This window comes from Rhipicephalus sanguineus, unplaced genomic scaffold (assembly GCF_013339695.2).
Source record: "Rhipicephalus sanguineus isolate Rsan-2018 unplaced genomic scaffold, BIME_Rsan_1.4 Seq4741, whole genome shotgun sequence".
NCBI classification, from domain to species: Eukaryota; Metazoa; Arthropoda; class Arachnida; order Ixodida; family Ixodidae; genus Rhipicephalus; species Rhipicephalus sanguineus.
In genome coordinates, this window is record NW_023615331.1 from 21,372 (window position 1) to 40,946 (window position 19,575).

At 47.1% G+C, this 19,575-nt stretch overlaps 1 protein-coding gene and 13 non-coding genes across 14 annotated transcripts; all 14 read left to right on the top strand.

Annotated features, from left to right (window-relative positions):
- The first annotated feature begins 60 nt into the window (after positions 1-60).
- Trnad-guc (transfer RNA aspartic acid (anticodon GUC)) lies at positions 61-132 on the top strand. The gene has a single exon. It is a non-coding gene; the product is annotated as a tRNA-Asp (tRNA).
- Positions 133-285: 153 nt separating this feature from the next.
- Positions 286-357, top strand: Trnad-guc (transfer RNA aspartic acid (anticodon GUC)). Its single transcript has one exon. It is a non-coding gene; the product is annotated as a tRNA-Asp (tRNA).
- Positions 358-510: 153 nt separating this feature from the next.
- On the top strand, positions 511-582 carry Trnad-guc (transfer RNA aspartic acid (anticodon GUC)). Its single transcript has one exon. It is a non-coding gene; the product is annotated as a tRNA-Asp (tRNA).
- Positions 583-735: 153 nt separating this feature from the next.
- Trnad-guc (transfer RNA aspartic acid (anticodon GUC)) lies at positions 736-807 on the top strand. The gene has a single exon. It is a non-coding gene; the product is annotated as a tRNA-Asp (tRNA).
- A 152-nt stretch (positions 808-959) lies between these two features.
- Trnad-guc (transfer RNA aspartic acid (anticodon GUC)) lies at positions 960-1,031 on the top strand. The gene has a single exon. It is a non-coding gene; the product is annotated as a tRNA-Asp (tRNA).
- Positions 1,032-1,183: 152 nt separating this feature from the next.
- On the top strand, positions 1,184-1,255 carry Trnad-guc (transfer RNA aspartic acid (anticodon GUC)). Its single transcript has one exon. It is a non-coding gene; the product is annotated as a tRNA-Asp (tRNA).
- A 153-nt stretch (positions 1,256-1,408) lies between these two features.
- Trnad-guc (transfer RNA aspartic acid (anticodon GUC)) lies at positions 1,409-1,480 on the top strand. Its single transcript has one exon. It is a non-coding gene; the product is annotated as a tRNA-Asp (tRNA).
- A 182-nt stretch (positions 1,481-1,662) lies between these two features.
- On the top strand, positions 1,663-3,016 carry LOC119377445 (uncharacterized). The gene has a single exon (XM_037646917.2). The coding sequence runs from the start codon at positions 1,700-1,702 to the stop codon at positions 3,014-3,016; it is 1,317 nt and encodes a 438-aa protein (XP_037502845.2). The 5' UTR covers positions 1,663-1,699.
- Positions 3,017-7,767: 4,751 nt separating this feature from the next.
- Positions 7,768-7,839, top strand: Trnad-guc (transfer RNA aspartic acid (anticodon GUC)). Its single transcript has one exon. It is a non-coding gene; the product is annotated as a tRNA-Asp (tRNA).
- Positions 7,840-7,993: 154 nt separating this feature from the next.
- Trnad-guc (transfer RNA aspartic acid (anticodon GUC)) lies at positions 7,994-8,065 on the top strand. The gene has a single exon. It is a non-coding gene; the product is annotated as a tRNA-Asp (tRNA).
- Positions 8,066-8,220: 155 nt separating this feature from the next.
- Positions 8,221-8,292, top strand: Trnad-guc (transfer RNA aspartic acid (anticodon GUC)). The gene has a single exon. It is a non-coding gene; the product is annotated as a tRNA-Asp (tRNA).
- Positions 8,293-18,549: 10,257 nt separating this feature from the next.
- Positions 18,550-18,621, top strand: Trnaa-cgc (transfer RNA alanine (anticodon CGC)). The gene has a single exon. It is a non-coding gene; the product is annotated as a tRNA-Ala (tRNA).
- Positions 18,622-18,895: 274 nt separating this feature from the next.
- On the top strand, positions 18,896-18,968 carry Trnaa-ugc (transfer RNA alanine (anticodon UGC)). The gene has a single exon. It is a non-coding gene; the product is annotated as a tRNA-Ala (tRNA).
- Positions 18,969-19,244: 276 nt separating this feature from the next.
- On the top strand, positions 19,245-19,316 carry Trnaa-ugc (transfer RNA alanine (anticodon UGC)). The gene has a single exon. It is a non-coding gene; the product is annotated as a tRNA-Ala (tRNA).
- Positions 19,317-19,575: the final 259 nt, after the last annotated feature.

Below are 19,575 nucleotides of genomic sequence, written 5' to 3' on the forward strand. Positions count from 1 at the left end.
TGTTTTAGCATGTACATATGTATTCCTTTGTAATGCGTGCAGGCAATAAAGAAAAAAAAATCCTCGTTAGTATAGTGGCCAGTATCCCCGCCTGTCACGCGGGAGACCGGGGTTCGATTCCCCGACGGGGAGCGTTCTTTTTTTTTCCTTTCTTTACTCACCTGTTATTCTGCGCTTCCTGTTATCACTTTCCTCTCCTTGTCTACCTCCGAAGTCGCTGACGTTTAGCGAAGTATTTTGCACACTTGATCGCAACGTGACAGTCTCTATATCCACCGGCGCATCTCCTCGTTAGTATAGTGGCCAGTATCCCCGCCTGTCACGCGGGAGACCGGGGTTCGATTCCCCGACGGGGAGCGTTCTTTTTTTTTCCTTTCTTAACTCACCTGTTATTCTGCGCTTCCTGTTATCACTTTCCTCTCCTTGTCTACCTCCGAAGTCGCTGACGTTTAGCGAAGTATTTTGCACACTTGATCGCAACGTGACAGTCTCTATATCCACCGGCGCATCTCCTCGTTAGTATAGTGGCCAGTATCCCCGCCTGTCACGCGGGAGACCGGGGTTCGATTCCCCGACGGGGAGCGTTCTTTTTTTTTCCTTTCTTTACTCACCTATTATTCTGCGCTTCCTGTTATCACTTTCCTCTCCTTGTCTACCTCCGAAGCTGCTGACGTTGAGCGCAGTATTTTGCACACTTGATCGCAACGTGACAGTCTCTGTATCCACCGGCGCATCTCCTCGTTAGTATAGTGGCCAGTATCCCCGCCTGTCACGCGGGAGACCGGGGTTCGATTCCCCGACGGGGAGCGTTCTTTTTTTTCCTTTCTTTACTCACCTGTTATTCTGCGCTTCCTGTTATCACTTTCCTCTCCTTGTCTACCTCCGAAGTCGCTGACGTTTAGCGAAGTATTTTGCACACTTGATCGCAACGTGACAGTCTCTGTATTCACCGGCGCATCTCCCCGTTAGTATAGTGGCCAGTATCCCCGCCTGTCACGCGGGAGACCGGGGTTCGATTCCCCGACGGGGAGCGTTCTTTTTTTTCCTTTCTTTACTCACCTGTTATTCTGCGCTTCCTGTTATCACTTTCCTCTCCTTGTCTACCTCCGAAGCCGCTGACGTTTAGCGAAGTATTTTGCACACTTGATCGCAACGTGACAGTCTCTGTATTCACCGGCGCATCTCCCCGTTAGTATAGTGGCCAGTATCCCCGCCTGTCACGCGGGAGACCGGGGTTCGATTCCCCGACGGGGAGCGTTCTTTTTTTTTCCTTTCTTTACTCACCTATTATTCTGCGCTTCCTGTTATCACTTTCCTCTCCTTGTCTACCTCCGAAGCTGCTGACGTTGAGCGCAGTATTTTGCACACTTGATCGCAACGTGACAGTCTCTGTATTCACCGGCGCATCTCCCCGTTAGTATAGTGGCCAGTATCCCCGCCTGTCACGCGGGAGACCGGGGTTCGATTCCCCGACGGGGAGCGTTCTTTTTTTTTCCTTTCTTTACTCACCTATTATTCTGCGCTTCCTGTTATCACTTTCCGCTCCTTGTCTACCTCCGAAGCTGCTGACGTTGAGCGCAGTATTTTGCACACTTGATCGCAACGTGACAGTCTCTGTATTCACCGGCGCATCTCCTCGTTAGTATAGTGGCCAGTGGGATTCCACTTCCGGTTGCGAAAGCGTTCGGACGTGTGTATCATGAGCTCCGTTGGAGCGGCATCGGCGGCCCAGCTTAGCCGCGGTTCCAGGATTGAAATGCCACAGGATTATGCCGTCATTTTGCCCCCTCTGCCAAATGGGTATGTGGTTCAGAACACTGTTTTTCTGCACGCAGACGTAAAAGGAAGGCCTTATCACGCGGAAGATTTTCGTGAACCCCTTTTTCGACGTGTCCCGCCCACCGAGGTTCTTGCGCTTGGCGCATGTCAAATGAATCACGTGTGGGCGGTGACCTGTAAAAGCGCTGAAGGTGTGAAGAAACTTTTAGCTGAACCGCAATTGACTGTGAAAGGCCTCAAATGCATGGTAATCGACCCAAGCCACCGCGACGTCCGTCTGAAACTGCATTGGTTGCTCTACCACGTGCGAGAAGAAGACGTCCGAAATGCGCTGATCCCTTACGGGACGGTCGTTGACGTAGGGATGGATAAATGGCGAATTGATGGCTACACGCAGCAGAATACCATGACAAGAACCGTGACGCTCCGGCTCAAGGCTAACGTTACGCTGGACGATATACCCCACCAGTTACGAGTTGGAGGGGAGCTCGCACTTATCGTGGCCCCCGGAAGAGCGCCGAGGTGTTTGCGCTGCCAGCAGATTGGCCACATTAGAAAAGACTGTCGAGTTCCGCGGTGCGACACGTGCAAACGCTTTGGTCATGCCCAAGCGAACTGCACGAGGACGTATGCGGCAGCTACCTTGAACACCGGGGGCACGGATAAATCCGAGCTCACTATGGACGAGGCCGAAGCCGAAGAATCGGTGAAATCAAAGGCAGATTCTGCAGGGAAAACACCAAGTATGGCAGGCATGACGCAGTTGAAGAAAGAAGCGGCAAAGTCAACTGAAAGTGCAAGGGTGGGGCAACCTATTGCAGAATCACCGGTGAAAGCCAAGGTGACTTCTGCAGGAGACACGCCAAGTACAGGAGGCATGACGGAGGTGAAAGAAACGGCAAAATCAGCTGACAGTGCGAGTGTGCAATCTGCCGCAGAATCAGCGACGAGCGCAAAGGAGGCCCATGTATCAAAGGATGTGACCGCTGAAACGAGTGAGAGCAAAAGAACTACTCAGACTGTCCAGGAACCTTCCGACGGTTGTGCCATGGAGTGGCACGACGCTGAAGAACCCGGGACGGGAGGGAAAAGACCACGAGACGCAGTGCCATCAGAACCAAATGATGCAAGCAGTCAAGAACCGCCTGCGAAAGCGGCTGTCTTTCGGAGGCAGCGGCTGATAGTCAAGCCAAACGTCGTAGAAGGGGAAAAGAGGCCGGCCAAGCCGCCCCCCTGACGACGCACTAGGTGCGCGCCCCCTGCCCAGAAGGTGTGCCTGATGACTGAGTAGGCGTTATTCAGCGCAGACTGTTTGGTGAGCACTTACTTCTACCATAAAAATGGCAGTGAGACTTGAGCGATCAGTACGTTTTGCCAGTATAAATGTACGCGGGTTAGCTTCTAGAAGGCGGCAGTACCAATTGAGTAGATTGTTTTCGGAGCATGAATTCGACGTGATTGCTGTGCAGGAAACCAAATTAGCGACTGAGGAGGATAATGATCGCATGGTGTTTACCTTTCGCTCAATGTATAACGTTTGTGTGTCCCACGCCAATGGATTATCAGGAGGATGTGCCCTTTTCATCAGAAAATCTATGGGTGCTGTTGAAAGAAGTGTAATAAGCAGTGATAACGGACGTTTTGTAGTGTGTGATTTTTCTTTCTTGAAATTTGAATGGCGCGTGATATGTGTGTATGCCCCGAACCGAGAGAGCGAAAGGAAAGTTTTCTTTCAAGAAATAAGAAATTTACTCGAATGTGACAAATATGTAATACTTGTTGGTGATTTTAACTGCGTGTGCGCGAAAGAAGACCGTGCCAAGCCGGTCCAATTATGTGATCAAAGCGCGGTGATTTTGAACGAATCGATTGCAGAGAAGGGATTGGAAGATGTTGGCCTATGCATGTCTAATGGTAGAGTTCAGTTTACGCACTTTCAGGGTCTAAGCCACGCACGGTTAGATAGAGCGTACATCTCGGTGGACCTTGTTATGTGCTGTGATGATTATATTGTTACACCGGTGTCTTTCAGCGATCACTGTATGATTAGCTTTACACTTGGTGCTAGGGAGAGGATACATAAATTTAACTGGTACCTGTGGAAATTAAACAATAATGTCTTGAAGGGTGAAACTTTTGGCAGAGATGTAACCGAAGCCCTTACGAAGCTATATGATAATCAAAAAGACGACTGGGAAGCGAAGTGGGAAACGTTTAAACAAGATGTCAAAATGAAGGCGATAGAACAAACTACTAAGAATAATTTTGAGAAGAAGCAGGAGGAAAGGAGCCTACAAAGGCAACTACAAGCTCTCTTGGAGGAAGAAAGTATGAAACCGGGCTTGTTTACCGAAGAAATTAGAAATACTAAAAACAAACTGGAAGTTTTAGACAGACAGAAGTATAAAGGTGCTATAATAAGAACGAGAAGTGAAAAGCTTTGGATGGGCGAGACACCCACAAAAAACATGGTTGATCCCTCCGTCATAGGAATCGGAATAACACGAAAGTAAAGCGCGCCCTTACAGAAGTAACTGAATGTTTACTGTACATTGATATAAGACAGTTTGCACGATGTATATTGAGGCCTGGCAGCTATAGCACCGTTTAATGTGGATGTGCCCACTTTGATGATTGGTGGTACATCTCCATCCAGACGACTAACGTCCCTGTTAAATGATTAAACAAACCATTGTGGTAGCTGTAGTAGTTAACGGTGAAAGCGTAATCAGAGAACTAGGTGTGATAGCCAGAAGAGCGTCGCGTATTGGACGCAGAACTCGGTCACCATCCTGCGGCATGTAACAATTGAACACATCGGCGGGACTAGATGTAAACGCAAAGCGCGTCGTACCGCCCTGCTAGCCCGGCCTCGATTTTTCTAGGGGCGAGCGCGTGAGCGGTGAACGCGGTGTTACAGCCAGGTGAGGCAGGCGCGCGTCGCAGAGCTATGAGCGATGCCGACGCTTTTACGACGCTTGGCTAAGGTCGCCACCTCGCGGTGTGTTAACGCATTGATAAAATTGAAGTTCTATTGAAAACGCGCCGAATGGGGCGGCCGTGTAACGCGTTGCACGTTCTAATCGCTGAGGCCGCAGTAATGACCAATTACTTTACTTTACCGCACCCGGAGGGCAACACCACCCCTCCGACCGGGAGTGTGGTAGATATAAAAGGCGCGTTTGTAAAGCCTCCTGAGTCTGTGACCGTGGCGCAGTGGATAGCGTGCCCGGCATCTGTCGTTGCGGACCGAGCGGTCGTGGGTTCGATGCCCATTGTGGAAAGTTTTTTTCTTTGCCATCTGATCGTGTATACTTTTTGCACGTCACTTCCGTGACGGAAATACGTCACTGAAGTCTTGGTGGACCCCGGCATAAAACACTTTCGTGTTAAAAGAGCTCTGGGGGACGAAAAGAAATATGCACAAAGAAAAGAAGTAAAGGAAATAATGCACAAGGATAGGCTGACAAATGAAAAAGCTCAGATAATGGAAGCGTTCGTGGAACATTATCGCGATCTGCTCGGCAAGCGTGTACCGATGGCCAGAGGCTTTACTGATGTCTTTCTCCCTATCATGCCCAAGCTTGACACAGATACACAAGAAAGATTAGGGGCTCCTATCAGCGTGCAGGAAATCAAAAAAGCTATCGACGACCTAAGCACGGGAAAGACGCCCGGCCCAGATGGAATCGGAGCTGAGTTTTATAAAACGTTTAAAGAAGAAGTAGCAGATGCGCTGTACGAAGTTATGGTAGAAGCATATAAAAAGAAGAAACTACCGTGCTCTTTCACGCAAGCGCATACTGTCTTAATTCCGAAAACAGATGATAGCACCAAACTACAATCTGTAGCATCATATCGACCTATAAGCCTTTTGAACACTGATTACAAAATATTCATGAAGGTTTTAACCAGGAGAATGCAGAATGTCATCGAAAAGATTGTAGGAACACACCAGACATGTGGCATTAGAGGTCGCAGCATTACAACAAACATACATATAGTAAGAAGCGTTCTAGAGATTTGTGATGCCTTCGAAGAACGAATAGCAATGATGCAACTAGATTTACAAAAAGCTTTCGATCGTGTCTCGCATGAAGTATTGTTCAGTGTGTTGAAGCATGTAGAAGTTGGTGACATAATCTTGGATGGTCTTAAGATGGCATACTCGCAGTGTGTAACTCGTCTGATAGTCAATAGGCAGCTCAGTGAGGAAATTGAAATACTCAGTTCTATCAGACAAGGATGTCCGGCCTCAGCATTGTTATTTGCCATCTACCTAGAACCCTTTTGTTTATCAATAATTAATAATACAAGTGTCCACGGCTTTCGGTTACAGAATGCGGAGATAAAGCTACTTGCTTACGCCGATGATGTGGCGGTACTTTGCCAAGATAGACAGAGTATATGTGAGGTTGTTCACATGGCAAATAAATTTTGCGACATGACGGGCAGCATAATTAATTGGGACAAAACAACTGCCTTTTGGTACGGTAATTGGGATATGAGACCTGAGGTATACCTCAACGTAAAATGGGAAAGTAAACCCTTAAAGTATCTTGGTGTACCTTTGGAAAGCCATCGTGACAACACTGATTACTGGAAGGGTGAAGCAGAAACACTCAAGCAAAAGGCAAACGCTTGGGGTGGTCGGGATTTGTCTATTTTCGCGCGTGCGTCCGTATGCAACATGTTCCTTATATCCAAAATATGGTACGTCATGCAAGTCATCTGTATGTCGCGCATTAATGTGCAGAAATTTCATAGGATTTTTGCAGTGTTTGTGTGGAAATCGTCATGGGAACGTACAAGTCGTTCCAATTTATTCCACTCCGTTCGCAACGGAGGAGTTGGTTTATGTCATTTATTTATAAGACAAGTTGTCTCTCGTTTTATGTTCCTGCGAGATCAAAAAAATGAATTTCTGCAAACTGTGATACAAGTAAGACTGTCTTCGCGCATTCCAGATTTGGTTGTGTCATCAAACAATGATATGTGCCGATATGTGACCGGTTTTTTGAGAGAAGTTATACAATCTTTTGAATTTTTGAAAGTCCGTTTTTCTATCGAATATCTTTCCACTGTTAAACGAAAGAAGCTGTACAAAGATCTCCGTGATGTCCTGTTACCAACACCCTTGTACAGATCTGTGTTCAATGGAGGTCCCGGACAGGACGTTTTAAAAAGGGTCAAAAGGATGAACGTGAAAGCAGGGGCAAAAACATTCTTTTTAAACTTCATTCCGGTACGCTCCCCGTAAAGCAATAGTTAGCGGATAAGGGAATCGATGTGCCATGGACAACCAATTGTTTGCTTTGTAAAACACCTGAGACAATAGAGCATGTATTTATTCATTGCTGGGACGCAGTCTTTCATTGGGACATCCTTCAAAGAACATTGAAAAAGAGCTGCCCATTACGAGCTATGGCATTCGTTTTCTGTGTGTGGACAATGAGGACGACGTCCCATATGACATGTTTATGTTAATTAGTCTTCACAGCATCTGGCAGACTACAATGGCTGTCCGACATATGGACCAGTACACGCGTCCTGTCCGAGAAAACTTCATTGCAAATATAAGGCATATTGCTGAAGTGTATAGAGCACAAGAAGAACCTCCCCGCTGGTGGCCAATGTTGGACGAACTGTGTCACTTGAAAAAAAATTTTAATGTGAACACTACGGACCAAAGCTTGGTCCAAGTGTGTTTTTACCATTCCTGTTTCTGTGTGACCACCTGTAAAGAAAAACAGGCAATAAAGAAAAAAAAAAGTATAGTGCCCAGTATCCCCGCCTGTCACGCGGGAGACCGGGGTTCGATTCCCCGACGGGGAGCGTTCTTTTTTTTTCCTTTGTTTACTCACCTATTATGCTGCGCTTCCTGTTATCACTTTCCTCTCCTTGTCTACCTCCGAAGCTGCTGACGTTGAGCGCAGCATTTTGCACACCTGATCGCAACGTGACAGTCTCCGTATCCACCGGCGCATCTCCTCGTTAGTATAGTGGCCAGTATCCCCGCCTGTCACGCGGGAGACCGGGGTTCGATTCCCCGACGGGGAGCGTTTCTTTTTTTTCCCTTTGTTTACTCACCTATTATGCTGCGCTTCCTGTTATCACTTTCCTCTCCTTGTCTACCTCCGAAGCTGCTGACGTTGAGCGCAGCATTTCGCACACCTGATCGCAACGTGACAGTCTCCGTATCCACCGGCGCATCTCCTCGTTGGTATAGTGGCCAGTATCCCCGCCTGTCACGCGGGAGGACGGGGTTCGATTCCCCGACGGGGAGCGTTCTTTTTTTTTTTCCTTTGTTTACTCACCTATTGTGCTGCGCTTCCTGTTATCACTTTCCTCTCCTTGTCTACCTCCGAAGCTGCTGACGTTGAGCGCAGCATTTCGCACACCTGATCGCAACGTGACAGTCTCCGTATCCACCGGCGCATCTCCTCGTTGGTATAGTGGCCAGTATCCCCGCCTGTCACGCGGGAGACCGGGGTTCGATTCCCCGACGGGGAGCGTTCTTTTTTTTTCCTTTGTTTACTCACCTATTGTGCTGCGCTTCCTGTTATCACTTTCCTCTCCTTGTCTACCTCCGAAGCTGCTGACGTTGAGCGCAGCATTTTGCACACCTGATCGCAACGTGACCGTCTCTGTATTCACCGGCGCATCTCCTCGTTAGTATAGTTTCAGCGGCCCAGCAGGGCCGCGGTTCAAGGTTTTTTGCCAACGAGGATCCGGATTACCAGGTACTTCTGCCTCAACTACCGACAGGGCGACTCGTTATTAATACGTTATTTTTACACGCCGACGTACGTGCAAGGCCATACAGGGTGGAACATTTCCGTGATATGCTGTCAAGCATGAAATTGCTGACGGACGTGGTTGCCCTGGGGGCGTATCGAATGAGTCACGTTTGGGCCGTAACGTTCAAAAGCTGTGACGCAATGAAAGAATTGTTACGGGCGAAAGAAGTGAATGTGAAGGACAGCCGGTGCATCGTCATTGACCCCGGCAATCAAGCACTGCACCTGAAGCTACATTGGATGCTGCATACCGTGCCGGATGAAGACATTCGTGAAGCCCTGGCACCCTACGGCCGAGTCACCGACGTGGCGAGGGAAAAGTGGCGTGTGCTCGGCCTTCAGGATAAAGGCTCTTCGACTCGACTGGTCACCCTGATGCCGAGGGAGGGCCTGGGGGCGGATGACGTACCCCATCTGCTACGCATAGCAGGTGAGGAAGCCCTAGTAGTTATTCCTGGAAGAGCACCACTCTGCTTTCGGTGCCGCAACACAGGACACATCCGGCGCGACTGCCGGGTCCCGCGCTGCACACGTTGTCGCCGTCACGGCCATGAAGAGTCGCAGTGCGTGAGGGACGTACGCAAACGTGGCAGTGCCAACGGCCACAGACGAAAACGCTGAACTTCTTATGGATGAAGTGGAAGGTGAGGATGCCTCAGCCGGAAGCGTCAAGGAGGCGAAAGCCTCTGCGACGGAATCGGCGAAACCGCAGGGAGAAACGGCCGGAGCAGCGCGTGGGCCAGGAACACCTTCAAGGCATGTGAACAAGGACTCGACCATCGACACCCAAAAAAAGGACACAGCGACGAAGACAGCGCGGACATCTCGGAATCTGCTGGCAGCGAACCTATGGGACGTAACTAAGGGCTGGAGGCCTCAATAGGGAAGAGGACACGAGAGGAGTCAACGAACGACGGCACGAAGACCGACGCTATGAACAGCGAGGAACCACCGCAAAAGGCGGCGGGAATGCGTCGGTTCTCAATACGGCCCTCGCCGAATATCCCGCCGGACAAGAGAACGGCGAAACGGCACCTAAGTAGACTGAGGAGACTTGTTCCTGCGAAAAGCATTCGGGCGCGCCCTCGAGTGCTAACCATTATCGAAGGAATGGCGTGGACAGCGGCTCCTCAAGAAAGGTACGCTGTGGACTGCATTTGTTTAGAAAACCAGCTGCTCTGGCCGTAATGAACACTTTTTGACATAACTATGAGTAGAGTTAACGGTGCTACGTGTGATTATGTACTGTTATGTGTTGTGTTTAATTCTTTCAAGTATTAACAATGAATTTGGAGAGGGGAATTAGAGTTGCTACTATTAATGTGCGCGGCCTCGCAGCAAGGCGGAGGCAGTACCAGCTGAGCCGTCTATGCGTTGAAAAGGACCTTGATATTATCGCCATACAAGAGACAAAGTTGAAAGTGAGGAGCAAACAAACAAATGGTAATGCCCTTTAAAACATATTACAAACGTATGCATCTGTCACGCTGTCGGCACGTCTGGTGGCTGCGCTGTCTTGGTTCGAAGAGGCATTGGTATAAGTGAAGAGGCCGTCACTGTGAACGAAAACGGAAGACTGATAGTCCTCGACTTTCATTTTAGCGGATCACAATGGAGGCTTATCTGTTTGTATGCGCCAAATGACATAAACGAAAGGGAAGTTTTCTTCACGGAGGTCGAACGGTACCTTCAATGCGACAGACAGATCAATTTTCTGGGTGATTTTAACTGTGTGTGTTATGCAGAAGATCGCGCTAAACGTACTACCGCTCGTGACAGGAGTGCAGTGTTCTTAAAACCTTTAATAAGCGATTACAACCTAGAAGATGTAGGTCGCCTTATGGCCAGTACATTGCAGCCGTCATTTACGCACTATCAGCGAGATAGCCAGGCAAGACTAGACAGACCCTATATCTCGTTAGATCTAGTGCCTTTTTGCGATAGCTATGTTGTACAGCCGGTGTCTTTTAGCGACCATAGCATAGTATGGTTTACACTGGGTACCAAGCCCAAAAAAACTGCGGTTTGATTGGGCGATGTGGAAGTTTAACGAAAAACACTTGGATGATGAGAAGTTTGTGAATGATGTTACCAGCCAGATTAGAAACTTGTTAAGAAATAAGTTTTTACATTACGCGTAAGCATGGGAAGACTTTAAGGTCCACGTGAAGATGGCTGCGATTGAGATAGGCACCACTAGACGCTATAATGAAAAAATGAGAGAAAACGAGCTCCAGAAGGAACTCAATTTCCTTATTTCAATGGATAGTGCGCAGCCGGAAAGTATCGCGAAGAAATTAGAAAAATAAAAAGCGAGATGGAAGCCATTGACAGAGGAAAATATAGAGCAGCAGTTATTAGGGCACGTGCGGAAAGACTATGGGCTGATGGAACGCCGAACAAACGCGCTCTTGCTGATGAAAAGCGGTATGCGAGAAAAAATGAGATAGGACAAATTACTTATCGTGATGGTGTTACTTCTGACAAGAATATGATAGAACAGGCCTTCATAGAACATTACCGCCAATTGTTCGGGGTCCCAATCCATGCGGGAGATGAATATGAAGCACGGTTTTTAAATTTCATGCCACGTGTCGATGACGAGGTCAAAGCTAGTCTGGAGGAAGAACGATAAGCGTGCGGGAAATAGAACGCGCAATCGAAGAACTTCCTGCAGGCAAGTCGCCAGGTCCCGATGGATTAGGAGCTGCTTTCTACAAGGCATTTGCACCTTTGGCTTGCTAAAGTATTGCAGCATGTATACGCGGAGGCATACGAAAAGCAACGGGTGCCACCGTCTTTCAGGAGTGCGCACATGGTTTTAATACCTAAAACAGATGACCACAAGACGCTCTTATCGGTGGGTGGTTACAGGCCAATCAGCCTTACAAATACCGATTACAAGATATTCATGAAGGTGTTGGCCAAAGAGACTTCAAGCAGTCGTAACTGAACTAGTCGGCCCGCACCAAACTTGCGGCATTAAAGGTCGCACGATTGCTACAAACACACACGTAGCACGAAGTGTTCTGGAGTGTTGCGATGCTTTCGCTGGACGCGTTGCTTTGTTGCAGCTTGACCTGGCGAAAGCCTTCGACCGCGTATCCCACGATGTTCTTTTCTTATTTTAGAGTACGTGAATGTTGGAAAAATAATTTTAGATGGCGTGAGAATGGCCTATGACCAATGTACTACACAGATTATAATTAACAAGTCTCTCAGCGCAAAGCTTTCAGTGATGTCTTCCCTCAGACAAGGGTTTCCTCTAAGCCCATTGCTTTTCGCGCTATATCTCGAGCCCTTTTGTTTAGCAGTGATGCGCAATGAAACATCCGAGGTTTCAAATTACAACGTGCTGAAGTTAAATACTGGCATACGCTGACGACATCGCGGTTTTCTGCGAGGATCGCGACAGCGTTCTTGAAGCTGTAAGCCTCGTAAAGACATACTGTGAGCAATCTGGAGCTCAGATAAATTGGGAGAAGAGCCTCGGGATTTGGCACGGTCACTGGGACAATACACCGGCTCATTTTGCAAACGTCCGGTGGTCAACAACGCTGGCTAAGTACTTGGGTGTGCCCCTCGAGCACTATAAGGACAGTAAGCAGTATTGGTGTGACGAGGCAGAGAGAATGAGGGAAAAAACAAAGGCTTGGCAGGGGCGCCATTTATCAATGTTTTGGACGCGCCACAGTGTGTAATATTTTCTTAATGGCGAAAGTGGGTACGTCTTGCAAATCCTATCTATGTGTCGTTCAAATGTGCAAAAAATGCACCGTGTTTTTGCCGTATTCATATGGGCTTCAAGTTGGGAGAGGGCAAGCAGAACCAATTTGTTTCGTTCCGTCCGCAGTGGTGGCTAGGTCTGTCACATTTCTTTATCAGACAAATTGTGTCTCGTTTTCTTTTTTTGCGTGAGCAGACAAACGATTTTCTGCGCACAGTGATTCAAGTTAGATTGGGGAAAGCACTGCCGCAATTTCTTGTAACTTCCGCAGATATGACGGGAGGAAGCGTCACTGGCTATTTGCGTGAAGTGGTTGATTCTTTCCGTTTTTTGTACACTCGCTTTTCAATGGAGTATTTGTGTTCTGTGACAAGAAAAACACTGTACAGAGATTTAGTTGATTCAATGTTGCCGATACCTTTGTACAGATCTGTAAACTGGGGAGGCCACGGAGACGATGTATTGAAACGGGGTTAAAAGATGCCAATAGACCTTCTCAAAAAACGTTTTTCTTCAAGCTACATACAAACACGCTACCCGTAAAAACATGGCTGGATGAAAAAGGCATAGATGTTCCATGGACTGTAAACTGCTTGCTTTGCAACAAACCAGAAACCATCGAACATGCTTTCATCGACTGCTGGGATGCAATCTTCCACTGGGACGTCTTACAGCGGACCCTTAAAAAAGAACTACCGATTACGCCTTTGGGAATTCGTTTTTTACCAACAGATAATGCGGGGGGAGTTCCGTACGATATGTTTATGCTCCTTGGCCTCCACAGTCTGTGGAAAACGAGAATGGCAGTTAGACATGTTGATGTGGATGCCCGTTCGACGAGAGTCAACTTCATCGAAAGTATTGCGTATATTCGGGAAATATATCGTGCGCAGAGTGAACCACCCGTGTGGGTGGAGATTCTTGATGATTTAGTGAAACTTAAGAGATTTTAATAATGTAATGTTAGCCAAAGTGTGGTTGACATGTTTTAGCATGTACATATGTATTCCTTTGTTATGCATGCAGGCAATAAAGAAAAAAAAAAAGCGTCGGTGGTTAGTGGTTCGCATAGCTGCTTCCAACAGTTGAGCGGGTTCGATTCCCGGGCCGACGCAATTTTTCTTTACTTTTATTGGCTTATTTTTCTTTAATCGCGAATGTGCATAATTTTAAATCGAGAAGCGAAAGCGGAGGTGCGTTCGCCGGCGCTTTATACGGGCGAATCCCTTCTGACGCGGACAAAACGCAATGAATACGGTCGGATGCAGGGGCGTCGGTGGTATAGTGGTTTGGGGGATTCCACTTCCGGCCGCCAGGGTGACGGCGTGTTTTCATGGGCTCGAAGAGCCAGTGCTTGCGGCACAGTTTAGCCGCGGAAACAGGGACGCTATGGCAGATAACCAGGATTATCAAGTACTGCTGCCACATCTGCCGAAAGGTCGTATTGTTTTGAACACAGTATTTTTCACGGTGACCTACAAGCGAGACCGTACCGAGTCGAGGACTACAGGGATGCCTTGCTCAATTGGAATTGCTACCTGAGGTGGAAGCCTTAGGTGCATTTCAAATGAATCATGTGTGGGCCGTGACGTTCAAAAGTCGTGAAGGTATGCAAAAGTTGTTAGCTGCCGGACATATTAATGTGAAAACAGAAAGTGCCTGGTGTAGACCCAAAACCAGGAGGTTCGAGTGAAGATACACGGGTGCTCCACAATGTAACAAATGAGGACATTCGTGTGGCTTCGAGCCGTATGGCGAAGTCACAGAAGTGAATAGGGAACGCTGGCGCGTGTCGGGTGTGTCAGAGAAAGGTTCGACAACGCGTGTGCTAAGCCTGAAGCTAAAGACAGGGTCACAATTGAAGACGTTCCCCACCAAGTACGTGTCGCCGGAGAACTTGCTCTCGTCGTAATTCCTGGAAAGGCCCCCCTTTGTTTGCGCTGCCAAGGAAAAGGTCACATCCGCCGTGACTGCCGAATCCCTCGATGCCAGCGGTGCCGACGGTTTGGCCACGACGAAGCCCAGTGTGTGCCTACGTATGCGAACATAACGGGACCCGCGAAAAGCAAGAAGATGCTTCTGAAAATTTCGTGGACGAAGCTGAAGGCCGAAGAAGCAGCAGCGATGGCCGCCGGAGAAACCCAAAAAGCCGGAAACGCCCCCCAGTACGACGGTGAAACAGGTGTTGATAGCGAGCGACCAAAGGAAGTCGAAAGAAAACGTCAGCAGAACCAAAAAGTGAGGCACCCCAATATAACACGACCGAAAATCGTGTGGTAGAAGCGGCTGCGCCGTGCGACCCTTCGAAAGATGAGAGTGTAGCCATGGAAGGCATCGCATCGATGTCCGCCAAACGAGGGCATAACGAAACCTTCGAAGACTCGGTACCTTCCTAAGGATGCAAGCGGCGGCCTCCGCCACCTAAATCGGCTCTGATGCGACGAAGTGTCGTTCAAGCCGAAACCGAACATTCCTCCTGACGGACGACCAGAGGCGAAACTCGCCGAGCTAAGGCGGGGGCCTCGCTTCCCTTGTGCAAGCCAGCGACATGCCTCCTCTAAAACAAAGACGTTTAGACCCTTGCTGCGGAGGTCCAGCCACCGGACATCTGTTGAGAGGAAGACACGGGGACAGCTGGATGATGCCGACTGTGGAATTGCCTCAGCACGGTGAACCCTCTTATACATCTCGCGCTCCGAGGTAAACGCTGTGTCGATTAAGTGCTCCTCACAAATTAAGAACGGAAAGCTTGCCGTGTCCTTACGAATCGCCACTTTGAATGTACGCGGACTAGCAAGCCAAGAAGCGTCAAAGTCAAATTAATCGTCTCTTTCTCGAAATAACTTAGATCTGGCAGCTGTGCAAGAAACCAAGATTGAAAGTGAGGAGCACACGGATCGTGTATGGTGGAAACTTTTCGAAGACACTATAATGTTTGTGTGAGCCACTCAAAAAGGTACATCCGGGGGCTGCGCAATTATATTAAAACAACGTAGGCATTGAAAGTGAAAAAGTTGTAGCGTCAGAGGAGGGGCGCTTGATTGTGCTTGACTTTTTGTATTCTGGAAGGAATGGCGTGTTATTTGTATTTTATGCACCAACACTGATAATGAACCGTGTTGTATTGTTTGAAAGAGTAGAACAGTTTTCTGAAATGTGAAAATGCCTTATCATGCTAGGGTGATTTTAACTGTGTTGCATGGCTGAGATAGAACTAGAAGTGTGCCTGCACGAGATAAAAGTGAGCGACTACTCATTTCGCTGCGGGAAGAAGATTACATGGAAGATTTAGGATACCTACTTTCAAAAGTAGTCCGTCCTACTTTCAACGCATTACCAACGCGGAAGCTTGCTAGGCTGGATAGGATTATACCTACGGGTCTCTCTTGCCAAAGAGTGTGTTTAACCCGAAGTTAAAAACGTATCTTTTAGCGACCATAGCCTTGTAACAGCCACACTTGGAACCAATTTAAAAAAGAGCCGGTTCAACTGGGAACTATGGAAGTTCAACGTGAAACTCTTAGAAGACGAAACATTTACACAAAGTGTAAAACAAAGAATCGAAGACATGGTATCGACAAAAACACACGGATGGATAGCGGAGTGGGAAAACTTTAAAAACGCGGTCAAAATGACTGCGATTGAAAGGGGAAGCATACTTTATCAGAAAGAAAAGACTAAAGAGAAAGAACTTCAATGTCAGCTCAATTATCTTATGTGCATGGAAAGTGCAAATCCCGGCTTATATACAAAAGAAATACGCGAGGTAAAAAACAAGCTTGAACTTATCGCAACAGAGAAGTACAAAGCAGCAGTGATAAGAGCACGAGCTGAAAAGATATGGATGGGTGAAACGCCCAACAAGCGTGCGCTGTGCGACGAAATAAGATATTCAGTCAAAAATGAAATACGCCAGATTCATTATCACAATGAAGTGACGTTGTGAAAAGAGTAAATTCGAAGATGCATTGGTAGAATACTACAGTGAGTTATTCATGAATAAAACGAACCATGCAGCTGGTTCTAAAGCTGCGATCATTAATTTAATGCCAAAGCTTGAAAATGACATCAAAACGCGAATGGAGCTGCCCATATGGTAGTGTGAACGAAGTGAGAAACGCTATTAAGGAACTGGCCGTAGGGAAAACTCCTGACCCGATGGATTAGGGGCCGCCTTTTACAAAACGTTGATTGAAGAGATTAGTCCAATTTTGCACGATGGTGATCAGTGAGGCGTACGAAAACAAAGCGTTGCCTGCCCTCCTTTCTATCTGCTCATATGGTCCTATAACAAAGACAGATAATCCAGACAAACTAATGTCAGTAGGAGCTTACCGCCCAATAACTCTTACAAAACGTAGACTATAAAAATATATACAAAAGTTCTAGCCAAACGATTACAAAGCGTTGTCAAGCGGCTCGTAGGACCGCATCAGACGTTGCGGCATAAGGTCGTTCGATTTGTAACCAATGTGCATGTTAGCCCGCAGCGGTTTTAGAGTGTTGTGACGCCGTGGCGGGCGGGTTGCTATGCTCCAACTTGATCTTGCTAATGGCGTTTGACCGTTCGCACACGAAGTTTCTTTGTTTCGTTGTCTTGAACACGTCAACCTCGGGAAAAGTAATGCTGGAAGGTTTAAAAAATGGCTTACAGTAATTGTACAGTGCGAATAATGTAAATAAGAACCTTACAAGAAGCATTGACGTCAGGTCATCCATAAAACAAGGCTGTGCGCTGTCTTCTCTGCTTTTTGCGCTATACCTTGAACCTTTCTGTCTCAGCTTAATTAACAACAGCAAAATTAATGGCTTCGTGCTTCAAACGCAACACGTCAAAGTTCTCGCATATGCTGATGACGTTGGTGTTTTCTGCCACTGATCGCAAAAGCATAGAGAGACTATAAGCGTCCACCAAAGCATTCTGCGAACAGACAGGATGTGCGATAAACTGGGAGAAGAGCGTCGGTTTCTGGCACCGGCACGTGGGACGTTAAGCCGCAATCATTCGCGAGCATCAAATGGTCCAACACACCCTCTGCGTATTTAGGTGTACCCTTGGAACATTACAACAGACAGGAGATTACTGGGATGACCTGACGTCAAAGGTGAAGGAAAAAGTTGGTGGATGGCAAGGCCGTGAATTGTCAATGTTCGCGCGTGCGAGTGCTTGCAATGTTTTCCTGATTGCAAAAGTGTGGTATGTGCTACAGTTTCTGTCAATGTCTCGCGTAAATGTGCAAAAATTGCACCGTATTTTTGCAGGTCTTCATTTGGGGCTCAAACTGGGAAAGAGTCAGCAGAACAAATCTTTTCGTTCACTGAAAGACGGGGGCCTTGGTCTTTCACATCTGTTCATCAGACAAATTGTGTCGCGGTTTGTGTTTTTACGGGACCAGAAAGACCCGTTTTTGAGAACCGTTTATGCATGTGAGGTTAAAAATGCCATTCCTGATTTTGTTGTGTCTAGTGCAGCTGCAATGACGGCGGTATAAAAGGCTACCTCAAAGAAGTGGTGATGGCAATTCAGGATACTTCAAACACGATTTTCACTCGAGTATTTGAGTCTTGTATCAAGAAAAAAGCTGTACAAAGACCTGATCACTGTAATGATGCCCACACCATTATATAGATCACTAAATCATAAAGGCCCCGGGCAAGACGTGCTAAAAAGAGTTAAAAAAAATGACCGTTAAAGGATCTATAAAATCGTTTTTCTTTAAAGTACACACGAACACATTGCCTGTGAAAACATGGCTTAAAGACAAAGGCATATTTATACCGTGGACGACAAACTGCACCCTGTGTAACAACCGGAGACGATCGAACACACATTCATTGACTGCTGGGATCCAATATTTTTTTGGGATGTGTTACAAAGAACCCTGAAGAAAGAGCTACCGATAACACCACATGGAATACGTTATCTTTCAGTGCAGAATGAGTGTGGTGTTCCATACGACATGATAATGTTATTGGGGCTTTACAGCCTCTGGATCACACGCATGGCCGTGAGGCATATGGATTCTAAAGCCAATCGACACGGGAAAACTTTATTGAATGTGCAATGTATGTGCGCGACACATTTCGAACATTGGATGAACCTCCAGATTGTATGGAGGTATTTGATGAATTGGTGGAAATGAAATGTTTTTAATCCATCACAATGGTCGAGTAGACCAATGTGGTTTTTATACCAATGTATTGCTTTATTTCTGAATAAAAAGGTTATTAAAAAAAAAAAGCGGGGGTGTAGCTCAGTGGTAGAGCGCTCGCTTCGCATGTGAGAAGTCCTGGGTTCAAACCCCGGCACCTCCAGACGATCGTCCCTTTTTTCGCTTATTTTGTGCTAGTGTTCTCTCGATATAATGGTACGATGACTCGGCAGTGCGCGTGCAAGATCGCAGTTCCGTTCAGAAAACGTCGCAATTTTGTTATGGAATAAATTGGCGCATTTCCGTGATAAGTCAAAGAGCATAAATCCGCGATGCCCAAATAATTGGATTCAATGAGAAGCAATTAGATATTTTATTATTATTAATAAATCCGAATGAGCAGGAAAGAACGCGGCATTAAACATACCTGTCGTGGCGGGGGTGTAGCTCAGTGGTAGAGCGCTCGCTTTGCATGTGAGAAGTCCCGGGTTCAAATCCCCGGCACCTCCAGGATGATCGTCCTTTTCTTGCTTTATTTTGTGCTAGTGTTCTGTCGGTATAATGGTGCGATGACTCGGCACTGCGCGTGTAAGATCGCAGTTCCGTTCAGACATCGTCGCAATTTTGTTAATGGAATAAATTGGCGCATTTCCGTTATAAGTCAAAGAGCATAAAGCCGCGATGCCCAAATAATTGGATTGAATGAGAAGCAATTAGATATTTTATTATTATTAATAAATCCAAATGAGCAGGAAAGAACGCGGTATTAAACTTACCTGTCGTGGCGGGGGTGTAGCTCAGTGGTAGAGCGCTCGCTTTGCATGTGAGAAGTCCCGGGTTCAAACCCCGGCATCTCCAGGACGATCGTCCTTTTCTTGCTTTATTTTGTGCTAGTGTTCTGTCGATATAACGGTACGATGACTCGGCACTGCGCGTGTAAGATCGCAGTTCCGTTCAGACATCGTCGCAATTTTGTTAATGGAATAAATTGGCGCATTTCCGTGATAAGGCAAAGAGCATGAAGCCGCGATGCCCAAATAATTGGATTGAATGAGAAGCAATTAGATATTTTATTATTATTAATAAATCCGAATGAGCAGGAAAGAACGCGGCATTA

Coding starts and splice junctions, on each gene's coding strand:
- LOC119377445 (XM_037646917.2), top strand. CDS start 1,700: ATGAGCTCCGTTGGAGCGGCATCGGCGGCCCAGCTTAGCCGCGGTTCC.